General features: G+C 45.2%; 1 protein-coding gene across 3 annotated transcripts in view; it reads right to left on the bottom strand.

Annotated features, from left to right (window-relative positions):
* Positions 1 to 13,783, bottom strand: part of MYOM2 (myomesin 2) — a 131,671-nt gene that overhangs the window by 33,334 nt on the left and 84,554 nt on the right. For all 3 annotated transcript variants that reach the window (XM_063816856.1, XM_024344984.3, XM_054656508.2), the window contains 6 exons: positions 11,782 to 11,960; positions 10,055 to 10,169; positions 6,688 to 6,844; positions 6,490 to 6,596; positions 4,250 to 4,294; positions 3,549 to 3,685 (listed from right to left, as the gene is read on the bottom strand). In XM_063816856.1, the coding sequence (XP_063672926.1) occupies positions 3,549 to 3,685; positions 4,250 to 4,294; positions 6,490 to 6,596; positions 6,688 to 6,844; positions 10,055 to 10,169; positions 11,782 to 11,960 (740 nt within the window). The remainder of the gene's footprint in view (positions 1 to 3,548; positions 3,686 to 4,249; positions 4,295 to 6,489; positions 6,597 to 6,687; positions 6,845 to 10,054; positions 10,170 to 11,781; positions 11,961 to 13,783) is intronic.

Genomic DNA, 13,783 nt, shown 5'->3' with positions numbered 1-13,783 from the left:
CGTGCCCAGTGTTACCAATAGGGTAGTCTCAGCTGCTGTCAATATTTTCTCCAGATCTGCATCTACCTGTCGGATCGATCTCACCTGGAATTGGGGCAACGGCTTTCCAGCCTGAATAATGATCTTACCCAGGACCCAAGGAGGCTCTTGGGGCCACATGAGCAAAACAAAAAACTAATAACCTGTGGTGCTCGGCAAATGAGGCAGGCGTAGCGGGAGGAGACTCCGTCAGCCCTGGGAACCACAGTCCTCTCACAGCCCTTGCCTTAGCAGCAATACTACAGAGAATTTCTATCTGCAGGTGACAACGTAAGTTTAGCCAGAAAATCAGCAACCTTCTTCTGATAAATCACGTGCATTTATTTTCACACGTTCTTCTTTCTCTCTGAGTTTACATCTCTGTTTTGATATTGCGAATGCCAGTGCCACCGGAGAGGCTTTAGAAGACGAATATTAGCAAACTGGCCACTTGGTTCAGTTTCTCTCTGTGTGTTCATTTTCTTCAGCATTGTTTCTAAGTTCTTCTGCCTCACGTTCAAAGTCTGTATCTTCCGACCCCATTCCTATTCCCCAACACTATTTCCTAAGATCACTCAGGCAAACAGCCCCCTCCGTTGAGCCCACCCCTCCACTTCCCTGTGTCGCTATTCCCTGATCATTCCCCACTCTCTGTGCACTACAGCGGCTTGGAATGTCTCATTCTCTCCCTCCCATCCCTGACCCCCACCCCCCGACCCACGATTTCTAACTCCTTAACACCCATTTCAATAACCCTCTACCCTTGAAATCCTTCCTGACTACTTCAGCCTCTTCAACTCTCTGCCTTCTCTGAATTCTGAGAGTGTTTACTGTACTGTTTCAATATAACCTGGGTTCTGTCTTTCTTCTCTGTCCTCCTCTAATTGAAGGTGTATTTCTTTGACTCCGTGACAGTCTCTGTAAGGGCAACTTCACATCTGACTGTTCTGTCCCTGCTGGTGTATTGGCCAAGTGGATATTCAACAGGTGAGGTACAGGGTAGGTGCTGCCATCCACTGGGAAAGGAAGAGGACTGCCCAAGCTCCCAACAGCTCCCGGGGATGCTGCAATTTTTGTTTCATCGAATCTGACATTCAGGGATTACGTGTGAATAAAGTCTGCTCCACTCCTACCCCAGGTTTTGATTTCCCATAAACAAAAAAATCACCTTCGCAATTAGAAATTCCAATATTATATCAGAGATGTAGATCACACAATGTATACTTGTGTCACTGAGACTTTTTCTAAATAGAAAACTGGCACAGGAAATTGGTACATCTACAATGATAGAAAGTGACAGAAATGAATGAGAAGGCATGACCTCAGACTGTTTTTGAGGGAGGGAGATTATTTTCAGAAATGGCTCAACTGCAGGAAGCACAACAACTTTGTCCCCGTCCCTGGAGACTGACGTCGCTCTTGGAGGTACCATGAGCAGGAGAGGGACCTGAGATTCCAGTGGATACACCGTCCCGTGGACCTTGGGTTTCTTTACAGTGTGGAGTGTTTACTTCCGAATACCAAGAGTAAACTTCAGGTTGATCAGATAAATGCACTGTCCTTATTTGTATGACATTATCCTCACCTCAAACATCTATGAGTAGAGAATGAATGATAGGAACTTACTTTTACTGGCTCTGAGTAAGAAAAAGGTATGATTCTCACTGAGTAGATTCTTAGCAATATAGCAGCTTTTTCCATTTTCTTAGCTGCTGTGCTGCAATGTCTGGACAGGTTTTAGGAAATAATTAGGCTTCTTGCTAATGCCATCATGCGGCAAGATGAAGTTGAATGATTTTATGAGTGCCATAAATACAGGCTTTTATATGTCTTCCACAAAATAGCATCAATCTTCAAATGTAAAAGTCACCTGTGCATTGCTAATTAAAGAAGTGAAATAGTACAGCCATATTCCAAAAGATTAGCCATGGAGCCAGGGCATCCATCCTGAAAGCAAGCTCTATACAGCAGGCAGGAAGTGCTCATCAAAAGATATCCCGCAAATAAAGTGCAATTCCCCTAAATTCCATTTCATTTCATAGCATGGTCTCTGCTCAAAGAAGATTTCTCCAATTACCTGGATCAGACAGTAAGTCTCCCATAGGCAATAGTTATACCACTGGCTTTTTTGCAGCCCAAAAGAAGCTAGACGTTTTCTACTTTCTAGCCGACTCTCCCACGTAGGAATGAGTCTTAAAGTGTGTCATGATTCTCATGGGAAAGACTGACTGGAGAAGAAAATTCTATTATCCTTACCATGCAAGACTTCTGTCTGATCAACATTCATCTAACTGAGTCCTGCTAAATGCCCATCAGACACAAAGGCTGGACTGCAATGAGGGGTCCAGCTTAGAAATATGGTAGGTGGGCTGCCCGGGAGCATGAGAGGCTCCTGCATCCCACAGTTCCCCTAAAACTTGTGTAATGAACAAACCAATCAACACTGAGGACTGAGTACACAGCTAAGGTTGCCAACCACACTCTACACTGGGCATTAAGGGAAAAAGGCAGAAGCAGTAAAGATGGGGGCTCTGAGAGAGCCCCAAGCCACCACTGAACAATAAAGTCCCCATGAAATAGGGCTGTTCTTTAACCGGGTCCCAGGCATGCTGCAATTAGAAAAGAGGAAATTTATTGAAACACAACCACTGGCTTCTCAAATATTCTCCAGACAAATAAGGAGTACCTGACATAATTGTTAAGATTCATTTTATACAATCGAAAGCAGAACCGAGGCGGTGTCTGGACCGTGACAGAGCATGTGCCTTTTTTGTTGTTGTTTTGAGACAGAGCCTTGCTGTCTCCCAGGCTACAGTGCAGCAGTGATCCTCCCACATCAGCCTCCTAAGTAGCTGGGACTACAGGTGACCACCACCATGCCCAACTAATTTCTTAAGTTTTTGTAGAGATGGGATCTCCTTATGTTGCCCAGGCTGGTCTTGAACTCCTGGGATCAAGCAATCCCCCCATCTCGGCCTCCCAAAGTGCCGAGATTACAGGTGAGAGCTGCCGTGCCTGGCCAGAACATCACTCTTGACAGCCACACTGTCACATCAGTCTGCCACACCAAGATTGCTGCCCAAACAGGCAGAGAAGCCACAGAAACTTATTCCCCACGGATGCCTTCCATGGGAAGCTGTTGGTGGGGGGAGAATGCAGGGAGGCCTCTCTCACAATACAGCAAAAAATAGATACCTTTAAAACCATTATCAAGAATAAGTGAACTGATTCATCAAGGATATTTTCCCCCACCTGACCTAAACCTCTTCACGAAAAACAAGCTCAAAGTCATTTTTAATTCCAACAGGCTCAGATTTTAAAGACTCCTGATGTCTCCTGTAACCCAGACCAAACCTTTGAACATTGTAAGAATCAACCATCTCCATTCATCTTGTCAACCTTCCACGCCCCAATCTTTAAGGCTCAGAAAAGGATGGAAACAGACAGAGAGTGTTGATATTCAGTAACTGACCTACCACAACAAAAGTGGACTCCCTGCAGAGCCAGAGATCACTCACACAGGAACTCACCTCGCTGTCAGAGACTTCTCTGTCGTTAATAATAAATCGGTAGCTGGCATCTGGTGATAAGTGCTCAGCCTGGAGCCAGAAGCGAACCCGCCCCTTATCAAAAATCTCATAAGCTAATTCCGATTTCAGAGGAATTGCTACAGGAAGAAAAGAAATCGCAAGTCAATAATGCATGAATCCTTGTGAGGAAGAATACATGCAAATTGTAGGGAAATATCAATCCTAGTTATTAAATTTTTGAGAATGTGAAACCCTGGAGTATTAGATTATGGAAGCTAAAAATATAAAATAAAACTTGAGTTGGCCTTTTGTTGCCTCTAAAGCCTCATGCCACGTGAGTTCTCAGTTAGCTTTCCAAATGTGTTCGATAAGTAAAGATGCCTGGATTCTTTCTATATTTAATGCAATTCAATAACAGAAGATTTCACTTGATAGGAAATGAAATCTTGGATCTCACTTGGATTAGCAACAGCTATACTAAACCCAAAATTCTAATCACTATGTACGCAATGCAAGTTTCAACAAGCTATAATATAAGCTAGTATTTGTTTTAAATCAATAGGTTTCAATCCTGTAAGCTGGGATCAGGAAATCAGGCCATCCTTTCCCCAAAGCTGTTCTTCCAAGAGCTCATGCATTAATGAACACGGCCCTCCAGCCAGCGGCTGCAAGCAGAGGGGAAGGGCTGGAGGCTTACTTACTGGGGTTCTTTATTTCATTGCTCAATGCCATCAAACGCTCGAGCTCTAAAACGAAGAAAAAGTATTTCAATTCATCTGGACCTGCACATAGAGAAGTTTGTAGACAACAGCAAGGCGACACACGAGCAAGATTGGAAACCCCCAGGATTTAATTGGAGGACACGAAAGGAATTTAAACTGCAAGTCTGAGGGACATAGAGGATAGCTTTAACCTTCACCATTTAAAGAACCCACCTAGGACAGGGGCAGCTGGGGACAAGGCAGGGCACAGTCATGGGGACAAAGGAATTGGGGGCAGGGGTAGGTATATCCCTGGAATATAGGAAGACTTGGAAGACGAAAGGTTAAAGGGAGTCTTTTCCAGATCCTTGCACTTAATGTGAGCTCTTTCCTAAAATTGATTGGACTGGCTGAGAACGTGCTTCTGGCCTGTGACTTTCCTTCCCCTCTCAAGGTGTCCTTCTTCAATCTCATTAAAGAAAGATATACACACCACTCATTTCATCACTATAATGTATTACCATGAATTTAAAAAAAAAGGAAAGAAGAAAGAAAACAAAAAATAAATAAATAAACAAAATACACTGCATTTTGCATTCCTGAGAAAGTCCCAAGAGCAAGGTAAGAAAATCTGGGCTCTAAGCCACTTCATTTTCTCTCCTTCCTTCTTAAAATTAGAATCAGAAAGAAGATGGTGGTCTCCAAGGCCTTCAAGAACATGTCTATTCAAAATGGAAAAATGAAGTTAGATTTTTCTGACCAAAAGTAAATTCACATTGGCAACTGGTTTCACAGGGAGGACTGGCTTTCCCAGTTCAACCTTCTGGTAGGAATTTCCATACATGGAATGAACTAAATCTTCAACTGCAAAGTTTTACCTCAAATATATTTGAAGTCTATACATAATATAAGAGAAGGTGGAATTTTTTCTTTTGCAAGTATTTAAAAAAGTTAAAATTAAGATGGAAACTTTGAAATGGTGCAGAGGAATGCACAGCTTTTCAGAAGCCCTTCAGGATGTTGTGAAGGTACAAAACTGTGTCAAGACCCTGGAGGCAGGGCCAACAGAGGCTGCTTTAAAAGCATGCAAATGGATTTTGGGTCCTTCCCTGCCCTGCCTGTGAGTGGTGAACTGAGGACCCCAGAAAGGCGAGACAGTGCGGCCTCCTCATTTGTCTGGCTGTGTCTTGTTAAATGTGCATGAGTTTTCCCGAATTTCACCAACATTGAGCCAGACCTGCATACTCGAGAAGCCGAGAGTGTGATTCTGGCTGCCCCCTCCGTGGGTACCTGCCCATCCTCCTGCCCAGCCCACAGCACCGATCCTGGGTCGGATGTTCTCAGATCACAGCCTCTGCATGATATCAACCAGGACAGTGATTGATAACTAAAGGATCTGCTTGTAAACCTTAGGACCCCCCTGGAGATCATTTATGCCATCCCTGGAGAGCACTTTAATAGAAAACTTTTGGAAATTCAAATGCCTTAAAGACCCAAAGAAACCCAGAGATCTGAGGATACCATCCAGCCCTACGAGTTCACGCTGCACCACTGCCCCTTCGTTTAAAAATGTCTAAGGCTGACGCTGTCCTGTGGGTGGGGTAGATGAGGGGCCACACAAATACACATGATGCCAGGCAGTTTAAAAAAATCAGCCCTGCCTGCCTGAGACTGTGTGCCTGGTGAACTCAGACCTGTGAACCTACCTAAGAAAACTATTGTTTTTCCCCTTGATTCTCACCAAGTGAGAAAACAGACTTTTCTCACTTCTCTCTGCTGTCTTCCATGTGTAACACAGAAGCAGATTTTCACTTTATCAGTTAAAATTATTTTACATGCATAAAAAAATTTTTCTTTGATCATCCGATTTCTCAGTGTTGGAAGGAAGGGAAGACTCTTCCACCCGTAGGTCTCTCATTAATTTCATGGATTTCTTAGTTAATATGTTACCCTCTGCATACCAAACTATTAAAATGTGGCTAAGACTCAACTTTAAAAGTACAAATTGAAGGCTATACAAGCAATATATCAGGACCAGAGACTACTTGGTGGAAACAGTATAAACTTTAGAGTTTGTTTAATTTCTAAAGCAAGTTTTGGCTTATATACATAGCCCCCACCGCCAGCCTCCTGCAAACATACGTCTTTTTTCTAAGCAAGTAAGTCTTTTCTATGTTGGTGTCAATCTTTGAAAGTGTGATAAAACCAAAATAGGCAAGGTTCTGCCATATAAATATTACCTTCTGGGTCCAGAACAAAACTGGAGGACACTCCGTCTGTATCACTTACAGACACGGAGTAAGTCCCTAAATCCTCCTTATCCGGATTCTTTAAGTACAGCTTGGAGCTAAAAGGAAAAAGAGTAGGTGAATGTCAATCATTTCTGTTTGCAGGAACTTCTAAAAGTTTCCAGTATCCAACTTCCAGGCCTGACTTACTGATCCCCCACGGTTTCGATTTTAAACCTCTCATCATCTGAAATCTCCTCGTAGGATTTACACCAGGTGAACTGAGACGCGTCTGTCATTTCCTGGCAGTCAAAGCCCAGGTAGATGTTGCCTTGTTCATCGACACCAGCAGTGATTTCCTTGGTGCCTGCATAAGAAGAGTATGAGGTGAGCAACTTAGGGACACGGTGTTCTTTCAACTCTCTTTTGGGAGAGGGTGATATGGTTTGGCTCTGTGTCCACACCCAAATCTCATCTCAAATTGTAATCCCCAAGTGTCGAGGGAGTGAGGTGATTGGATCATGGGGGTGGTTTCCCCCATGCTGTCCTCATGATAGTGACTGAGTCTCATGAGATCTGATGGTTTTAGAAGCACCTGGCATTTCCTCTGCTGGCACTCACTCTGTCCTGCCGCCCTGTGAAGAAGTGCCTTCTGCCATGACTATAAGTTTCCTGAGGCCTCCCCAGCCACGAGGAACTGTCAGTCAATTAAACCTCTTTTCTTTATAAGTCACCCAGTCTCAGATATTTCTTCATACCAGCGTGAGAACAGACTAATGCCGAGGGGGTACCCAAAGCAGAGACCTCATCTTACACCAAATCATCAGTTGCATTTAATGACCCAGGACTGATCAGAGAATCGTGAGAGAGAAAACACCTTAGGGAGGATCTGGAGGGGCTTGGTTGTTTTGTTGTTGCTAATTTTTTTTAATTTATCATATTTCTGCACACATCCTTCCCTGCATCTCATACAACTACAGAAAACCTCTCAGGGCTGCCTCTCCAGGCCCTGAAGATCCTGTTCTCTCTGGAATCTCCTTCTCTGACCCTCAGGGGAAGCCCAGCAGCCATGTGCCCACCATGGAGCTCCCCATTCACACAGCTCTGCCTTCTCCATGGGGCCTTGCCTTGTCTTGTTTGGGAGTAGGGGTTGTTTGTGGTTTATTTGCTACTTTTTGACCCAGGTGAACATCTGGCCGTGTGCAAGGCAGAATCTATGTCTTAGGAATTAGGAATTGGATGAGACACATCTCAGCCTCTGCTGGTGAGTGGAACTGAGGCCATGAAGTGTCAGTGCTCTCGGGTTATGAAGAAGACACAGATGCAAGGAAAGCCAGGTGGCAGGGTGAGATGAAGAGGCCACCGCAGAGAGCCATCAGGATCTTTACAGTCTGAGGCTGCACTGCTTCCTGACACTCAGGTCACACTCTGGGGCTGTGGTTTGGATGTGGATGATCCCCTCAAAACTCACACTGAAATGTAAAAGCCAGTGCAATGGTGTTGGGAGGTGGAGGCTTTAAGAAGTGATTAATGACTGGGGACAGCACTCATGCCTGTAATCCCAGCACTTTGGGAGGCCGAGGTCAGAGGATCGCTTGAGCTCAGGAGTTCAAGACCAGCCTGGGCAACATAGTGAGATCCTGTCTCTATAAAAAACAGAATAATAAAAATTCTTTTTAAAAGAGGTGATTAGGTGGTTAAGATAGACTCATGTCTTTCTGGAAAGACTGGGTAGATTCTTGCTAATAACCACGGCTGCTGGTTGGTTAAACTGGAATGGACTAGTTCCAGTAGAGTAAATGTTATACAGCAAGGCTGCCTCCCATGCTGGGTCCATTTCCGCACATGCCCAGTTCTCTACCATGGTGTGGGGCAGCGGGAGGCCCTCACTGGAGCCACCAGAGCTGCTGGAGCCACCACAGCAGATCCCGGCACTGTGCTTCTTAGACTTCCCGCCTCCAGAAATATAAGCCAAATAAACTTTTTTTTTCTTTTTTTTTTTAAAATGGAGTCTTGCTCCGTTGCCCAGGCTAGAGTGCAGTGGCGCGATCTCGGCTCACTGCAACCTCCGCCTCCCAGGTTCACCACATTCTCCTGCCTCCGCCTCCTGAGTAGCTGGGACTACAGGCGCCCACCACCATGCCCAGCTAATTCTTTTTGTATTTTTTAGTAGAGACAGGGTTTCACCGTGTTAGCCAGGATGGTCTCGATCTCCTGACCTCGTGATCCGCCCGCCTCGGCTTCCCAAAGTGCTGGGATTACAGGCATGAGCCACCACACCCACGCCCCAATAAACTTTTAAAAACAATTACCCAGCCTGGGTGTTCTGTTACAGCAACACAAAATAGACTGTGTATCCTATGAGTGTGTGTCCTGCCTTCAGAAGTATTTGCCCTTTTTAGGTTGACTCCAGGGAAGTTTTATTCGTTGAAATCAAGAAAATTACCAACAGCTTTTAAAATTTTCTGATAAAAATCCAGCAGTAATATTTTAAAAATGCCCTCCTTCCTGCACGTGGCTTGACGATTCGAAGAACAATCCCTGCCAACCGTGAAGATGACCCAAAGTGCTCTCCTTCTCATCCAGGGCCATTAGTGCACAGGCAGAGATTTAATTGCATACTTCATTTGCCATCCAAATCTTTTTAAAATAACGACAAGACATCCGTTCATTTATCCATACACCCATCCATACATGCACACATAACACATGCACGCTCTCCTACTCATTTATCCATATACCCATCCATACATACACATATACACATAATATATGTACACTCTCCCACTCATTTATCCATTTACCCATACATACATACACATATACACATAATACATGCACACTCTCCCACTCATTTATCCATATACCCATACATACATACACATATACACATAACACATGCACACTCTCTCTCACTTATCCATATACCCATATATACACATATACACATAATACATGCACACTCTCCCACTCATTTATCCATACACCCATCCATATGTACACATGTACACATAACACATGCACTCTCTCCCACTCATTTATCCATATCCCTATACATACGTACACATATACACATAATACATGCGCACTCTCCCACTCATTTATCCATATACCTATACATACATACACATAAACACATAACACATGCACGCTCTCCCACTCATTTATCCACACACCCATCCATCCATACACACAATACATGCGCAATCTCCCATTCATTTACACACACACCCACCCATAAATGAACACATAATACATGCATTTATCCATACACCCATCCACACATCCACACATAATCCATGCACACTCTCCCACTCATTTATTCAGACACCCATGCATAAACACATAATCCATGCACACTCTCCCATACATTTATCCAGATACCCATACATACATGTACACGTAACACATGCACACTCTCCCATTCATTTATCTACAGACCCATCCACACATACACACATAATACATGTTCACTCTCCCACTCATTTATCCACACACCCTCATCCATACATCCATAATACATGCACACTCTCCCCCCACATCATTGCTGTTCTGTAGTTTTTGTTGTAAGCCTTACCTGGTCTCGCCTCTACCAGCACGGGCTCCGATGTGTCTGAGGGCTTCCCCACGCCATTTGCATTGACTGCCCGGACCCTGAAGACATAGGTCTTACCTTGCTGCAGGTCAGAGACCTTGAAACAACAGAGGAAACACCAGATGTGTGGAGGTAAAATAAAGATGACTGTGGAGTTTTTCACATTTTATTGTGAATAGGGCCTTTTCAAAAATAGCTTATTTTTCCAGTTAGGAAAATGATACTTAATGAGTTAGAAAAGGAGGGAAGAGGAGATTCACAGCGGTGCAGAATGTGACTTTGGAGGAATAAACGCATTCGCTCCCAATCTGATAGAACCTCTTTCATTTTTTTATCTCTGCACATTTTAAAGCAGAAGTAAAATCATACTGACTAGTTTATAATCTGGTGTTTATATTTAACATAATTCTGTGGAACCAAATACTATTTTAAGTGTGATATTTAACTGTGTAAAGTCATCATTGGGGCATCAGAATTAAATCCATCTCTACTTGTACATACATGGGTTTTTCTTATTAAAACCTGCTTGGATAAACATCTATATATATTTACTAAGCTTCTAGTTGATTTATGTAGCTGATTCTTAGAAGCTGACTCATTCATTCCAAAGAAACTGGCTGTTTCCTGTCATCAAAGGGTTTCCAGAAGGTGTCACCCGTGGAAGGCCCTCTCAGCCTGTGCTCAGGTGCCGGACCCAGATGTGGCTGTGCTTTAGGGAAGGACGCAGGCCCACCCCACCACAGGGCCCAGCACCCAGAGAAGAAAACGTCTGGGTTAAGGCAGTTGGCAACTCAGCTGGAGCATGTAGGCCTCCTGGGGCTCAGTCCTCACACCTGACCCAGTCACTGAGGAACCGCAAGTGCTAAAAACAGAAACATTTGGAGAAAGAGAGGCTGGAGGAAGTGACACATGATAGTTTTGCTCCATGTATGAAAACCATGTGTATATCTGTGTGTGGTGCTTATCAAATGGACTTTAGCGATCACATGAATTAAGTAAATTAAATGCCCGGCGTGAAGTGGAAGGACACAATACAATATGCACCATCCCTTTGGAAAGCACACAGACATAGCCCATGAACAGACAATTAACAGCTATTAGACTGCAATGTGGAAGAAAACAGGCGTGTCTGCGCAGTTCCCCAGGAGCGAACAGCATGTTGGTGTGAATGGAAGGAGGGCGCTGCATCCTCAAGGCACTCTTCTGTCATCTGCTGGGCCCCACGACGCGCATGGCGGCTGCATCCTCAGCAGCCACGCCCCGGTCATCTGAACAGGTTCACCTCGGGGCTCGGTGCTGGCTTGCGCAGAGATCAACAGCACTTTCACACAGAGGGAAACGCCAAGACGAAAGACTTACCTTTATTTTTTGTTGTTAGTTTGTTTTATTTTTGTGTGTGTGTTTTGTTTTTGAGACAGAGTCTCGCTCTGTCACCCAGGCTGGAGTGCGGTGACTCAGTCTCAGCTCACTGCAACCTCCGCCTCCAGGGTTCAAGCGATTCTCCTAACTCAGCTTCCCGAGTAGCTGGGATTACAGGTGCCTGCCACGGTGCCATGCCCGGCTAATTTTTTTGTATTTTTAGTAGAGACGGGGCTTCTCCATGTTGGCCAGGCTGGTTTCGAACTCCTGACCCCAAGTGATTGGCCCGCCTTTACCTCCCAAAGTGCTGGGATTACAGGCATGAGCCACCACAGCCGGCCAAGACTTACCTTTAAATAACGGTTGGCCGTTGTCGTCTGATTGACAGTGATCCACTCTCCAGCATCCTCCTCCCTGAAGTCCACGAAATATCCAGAAACAGGGCTGCTGCCGGAGTACACAGGGGCCTTCCACAGCATGACCAAGGACGTGTCCCTGACCTCACAGAACGTCAAGTCGTAGGCAGGACCTGTGAAGTCAGATGCCACCTTGTTTCTGCGCGCATAGCCAGTCCAGCACACCCACCGCCCAACCCAGCCCCGGGGACCCACGGCTCCTCTGGGAAGCCCCCCACCAGGACCATCTGTATCTGTTCCCCATCTGATGTTTATCAGCCTCTCTTGCAGAGCGGGGTAAGGAGGGTGCTCAGCGTGATGTTGGGAGTCAGGGAGGAGGGCCCAGCCTATGTGGATCTACGTAGAATCATTCAGAAGTCCACATTGCATTCTCAGGACCAGCAGATGCTATCACAGAGAGGAACGGTGTGCAGAAAAGGACAGGTTCTCAAGTTACCCTCCACGGGGCTGGACACCTGGCAGTCACAGTCACTCAGGGAGCCCGCCTACCTGGCCGGAAGCACATCACTGCAGCCCTGTCCTCTACGAACACCCGTGGCAACTCTGAGGGCATGTGGTGCGGAGGCCCAGGTCCAGGCAAGCACCAAGCGGTGCAGGGAAACAGAGAGGCAGCCCCGCCCCATCCCCAGCTAGTCTCACTGTGGCCTTGAGCCTTGAGAGGCCATCTCCTATCAACCCTCAAAAGAGGGTCGGGAAACTAGAATGACTTTTTTCTTCTGTTGGTTTTCTAAGGTCCAAAATTTAATTTCATTAAAACAAGAAAGGTAGGAAGGCAGGAAAGAAGGTGGGAGGGAGGGAGGGAGGGAGGGACGGAGGGAAGGAAGGAGGGAAGGAAGAAAGGAAGGAAGGAAGGAAGGAAAGAAGGAAGGAAGGAAAGAAGGAAGAGAGGGAGGAAGGAAGGAAGGAAGGAAAGAAGGAAGGAAGGAAAGAAGGAAGGAAGGAAGGAAAGAAGGAAGGAAAGAAGGAAGGAAAGAAGGAAGGAAGGAAGGAAGGAAAGAAGGAAGGAAAGAAGGAAGGAAGGAAGGAAGAAAGGAAGGAAAGAAGGAAGAGAGGGAGGAAGGAAGGAAGGAAGGAAGGAAAGAAGGAAGGAAGGAAAGAAGGAAGAGAGGGAGGAAGGAAGGAAGGAAGGAAAGAAGGAAGAGAGGGAGGAAGGAAGGAAGGAAGGAAAGAAGGAAGGAAGGAAAGAAGGAAGGAAAGAAGGAAGGAAACAAGGAAGGAAGGAAGGAAAGAAGGAAGGAAAGAAGGAAAGAAGGAAGGAAGGAAGGAAAGAAGGAAGAAAGGAAGGAAGGAAAGAAGGAAGGAAGAAAGGAAGGAAGGAAAGAAGGAAGGAAAGAAGGAAGGAAAGAAGGAAGGAAGGAAGGAAAGAAGGAAGAAAGGAAGGAAAGAAGGAAGGAAGGAAGAAAGGAAGGAAGGAAGGAAGGAAAGAAGGAAGGAAGGAAAGAAGGAAGGAAAGAAGGAAGGAAGGAAAGAAGGAAGGAAGGAAGGAAAGAAGGAAGGAAGGAAGAAAGGAAGGAAGGAAGGAAGGAAAGAAGGAAGGAAGGAAAGAAGGAAGGAAAGAAGGAAGGAAGGAAAGAAGGAAGGAAAGAAGGAAGGAAGGAAAGAAGGAAGGAAAGAAGGAAGGAAGGAAGGGAGGGAGGAAGGAAGGAAGGAAGGAAGGAAGGAAGGAAGGAAAGAAGGAAGGAAAGAAGAAAGGAAGGAAGGAAGGAAGGAAGGAAAGAAGAAAGGAAGGAAGGAAGGAAGGAAGGAAAGAAGGAAGGAAGGAAGGAAAGAAGGAAGGAAGGAATTTTCTAATTGACTTATTCATCTGGATTCTTAGCAGCTGATTTGCTAAGTCAAAAGACGCTGACTAAAAGGAAAAAGGCAGTATACTCTGGCTATAACATTGGAAAACACTCTGAACTTTGAACTTTTTCAGCTTCAACTTTCAGGATTTACT

This window comes from Pan troglodytes, chromosome 7 (assembly GCF_028858775.2).
Source record: "Pan troglodytes isolate AG18354 chromosome 7, NHGRI_mPanTro3-v2.0_pri, whole genome shotgun sequence".
NCBI classification, from domain to species: domain Eukaryota; kingdom Metazoa; phylum Chordata; class Mammalia; order Primates; family Hominidae; genus Pan; species Pan troglodytes.
Note: the sequence above shows the minus strand (reverse complement) of the source record. Positions and strands in the feature narration are given on the sequence as shown.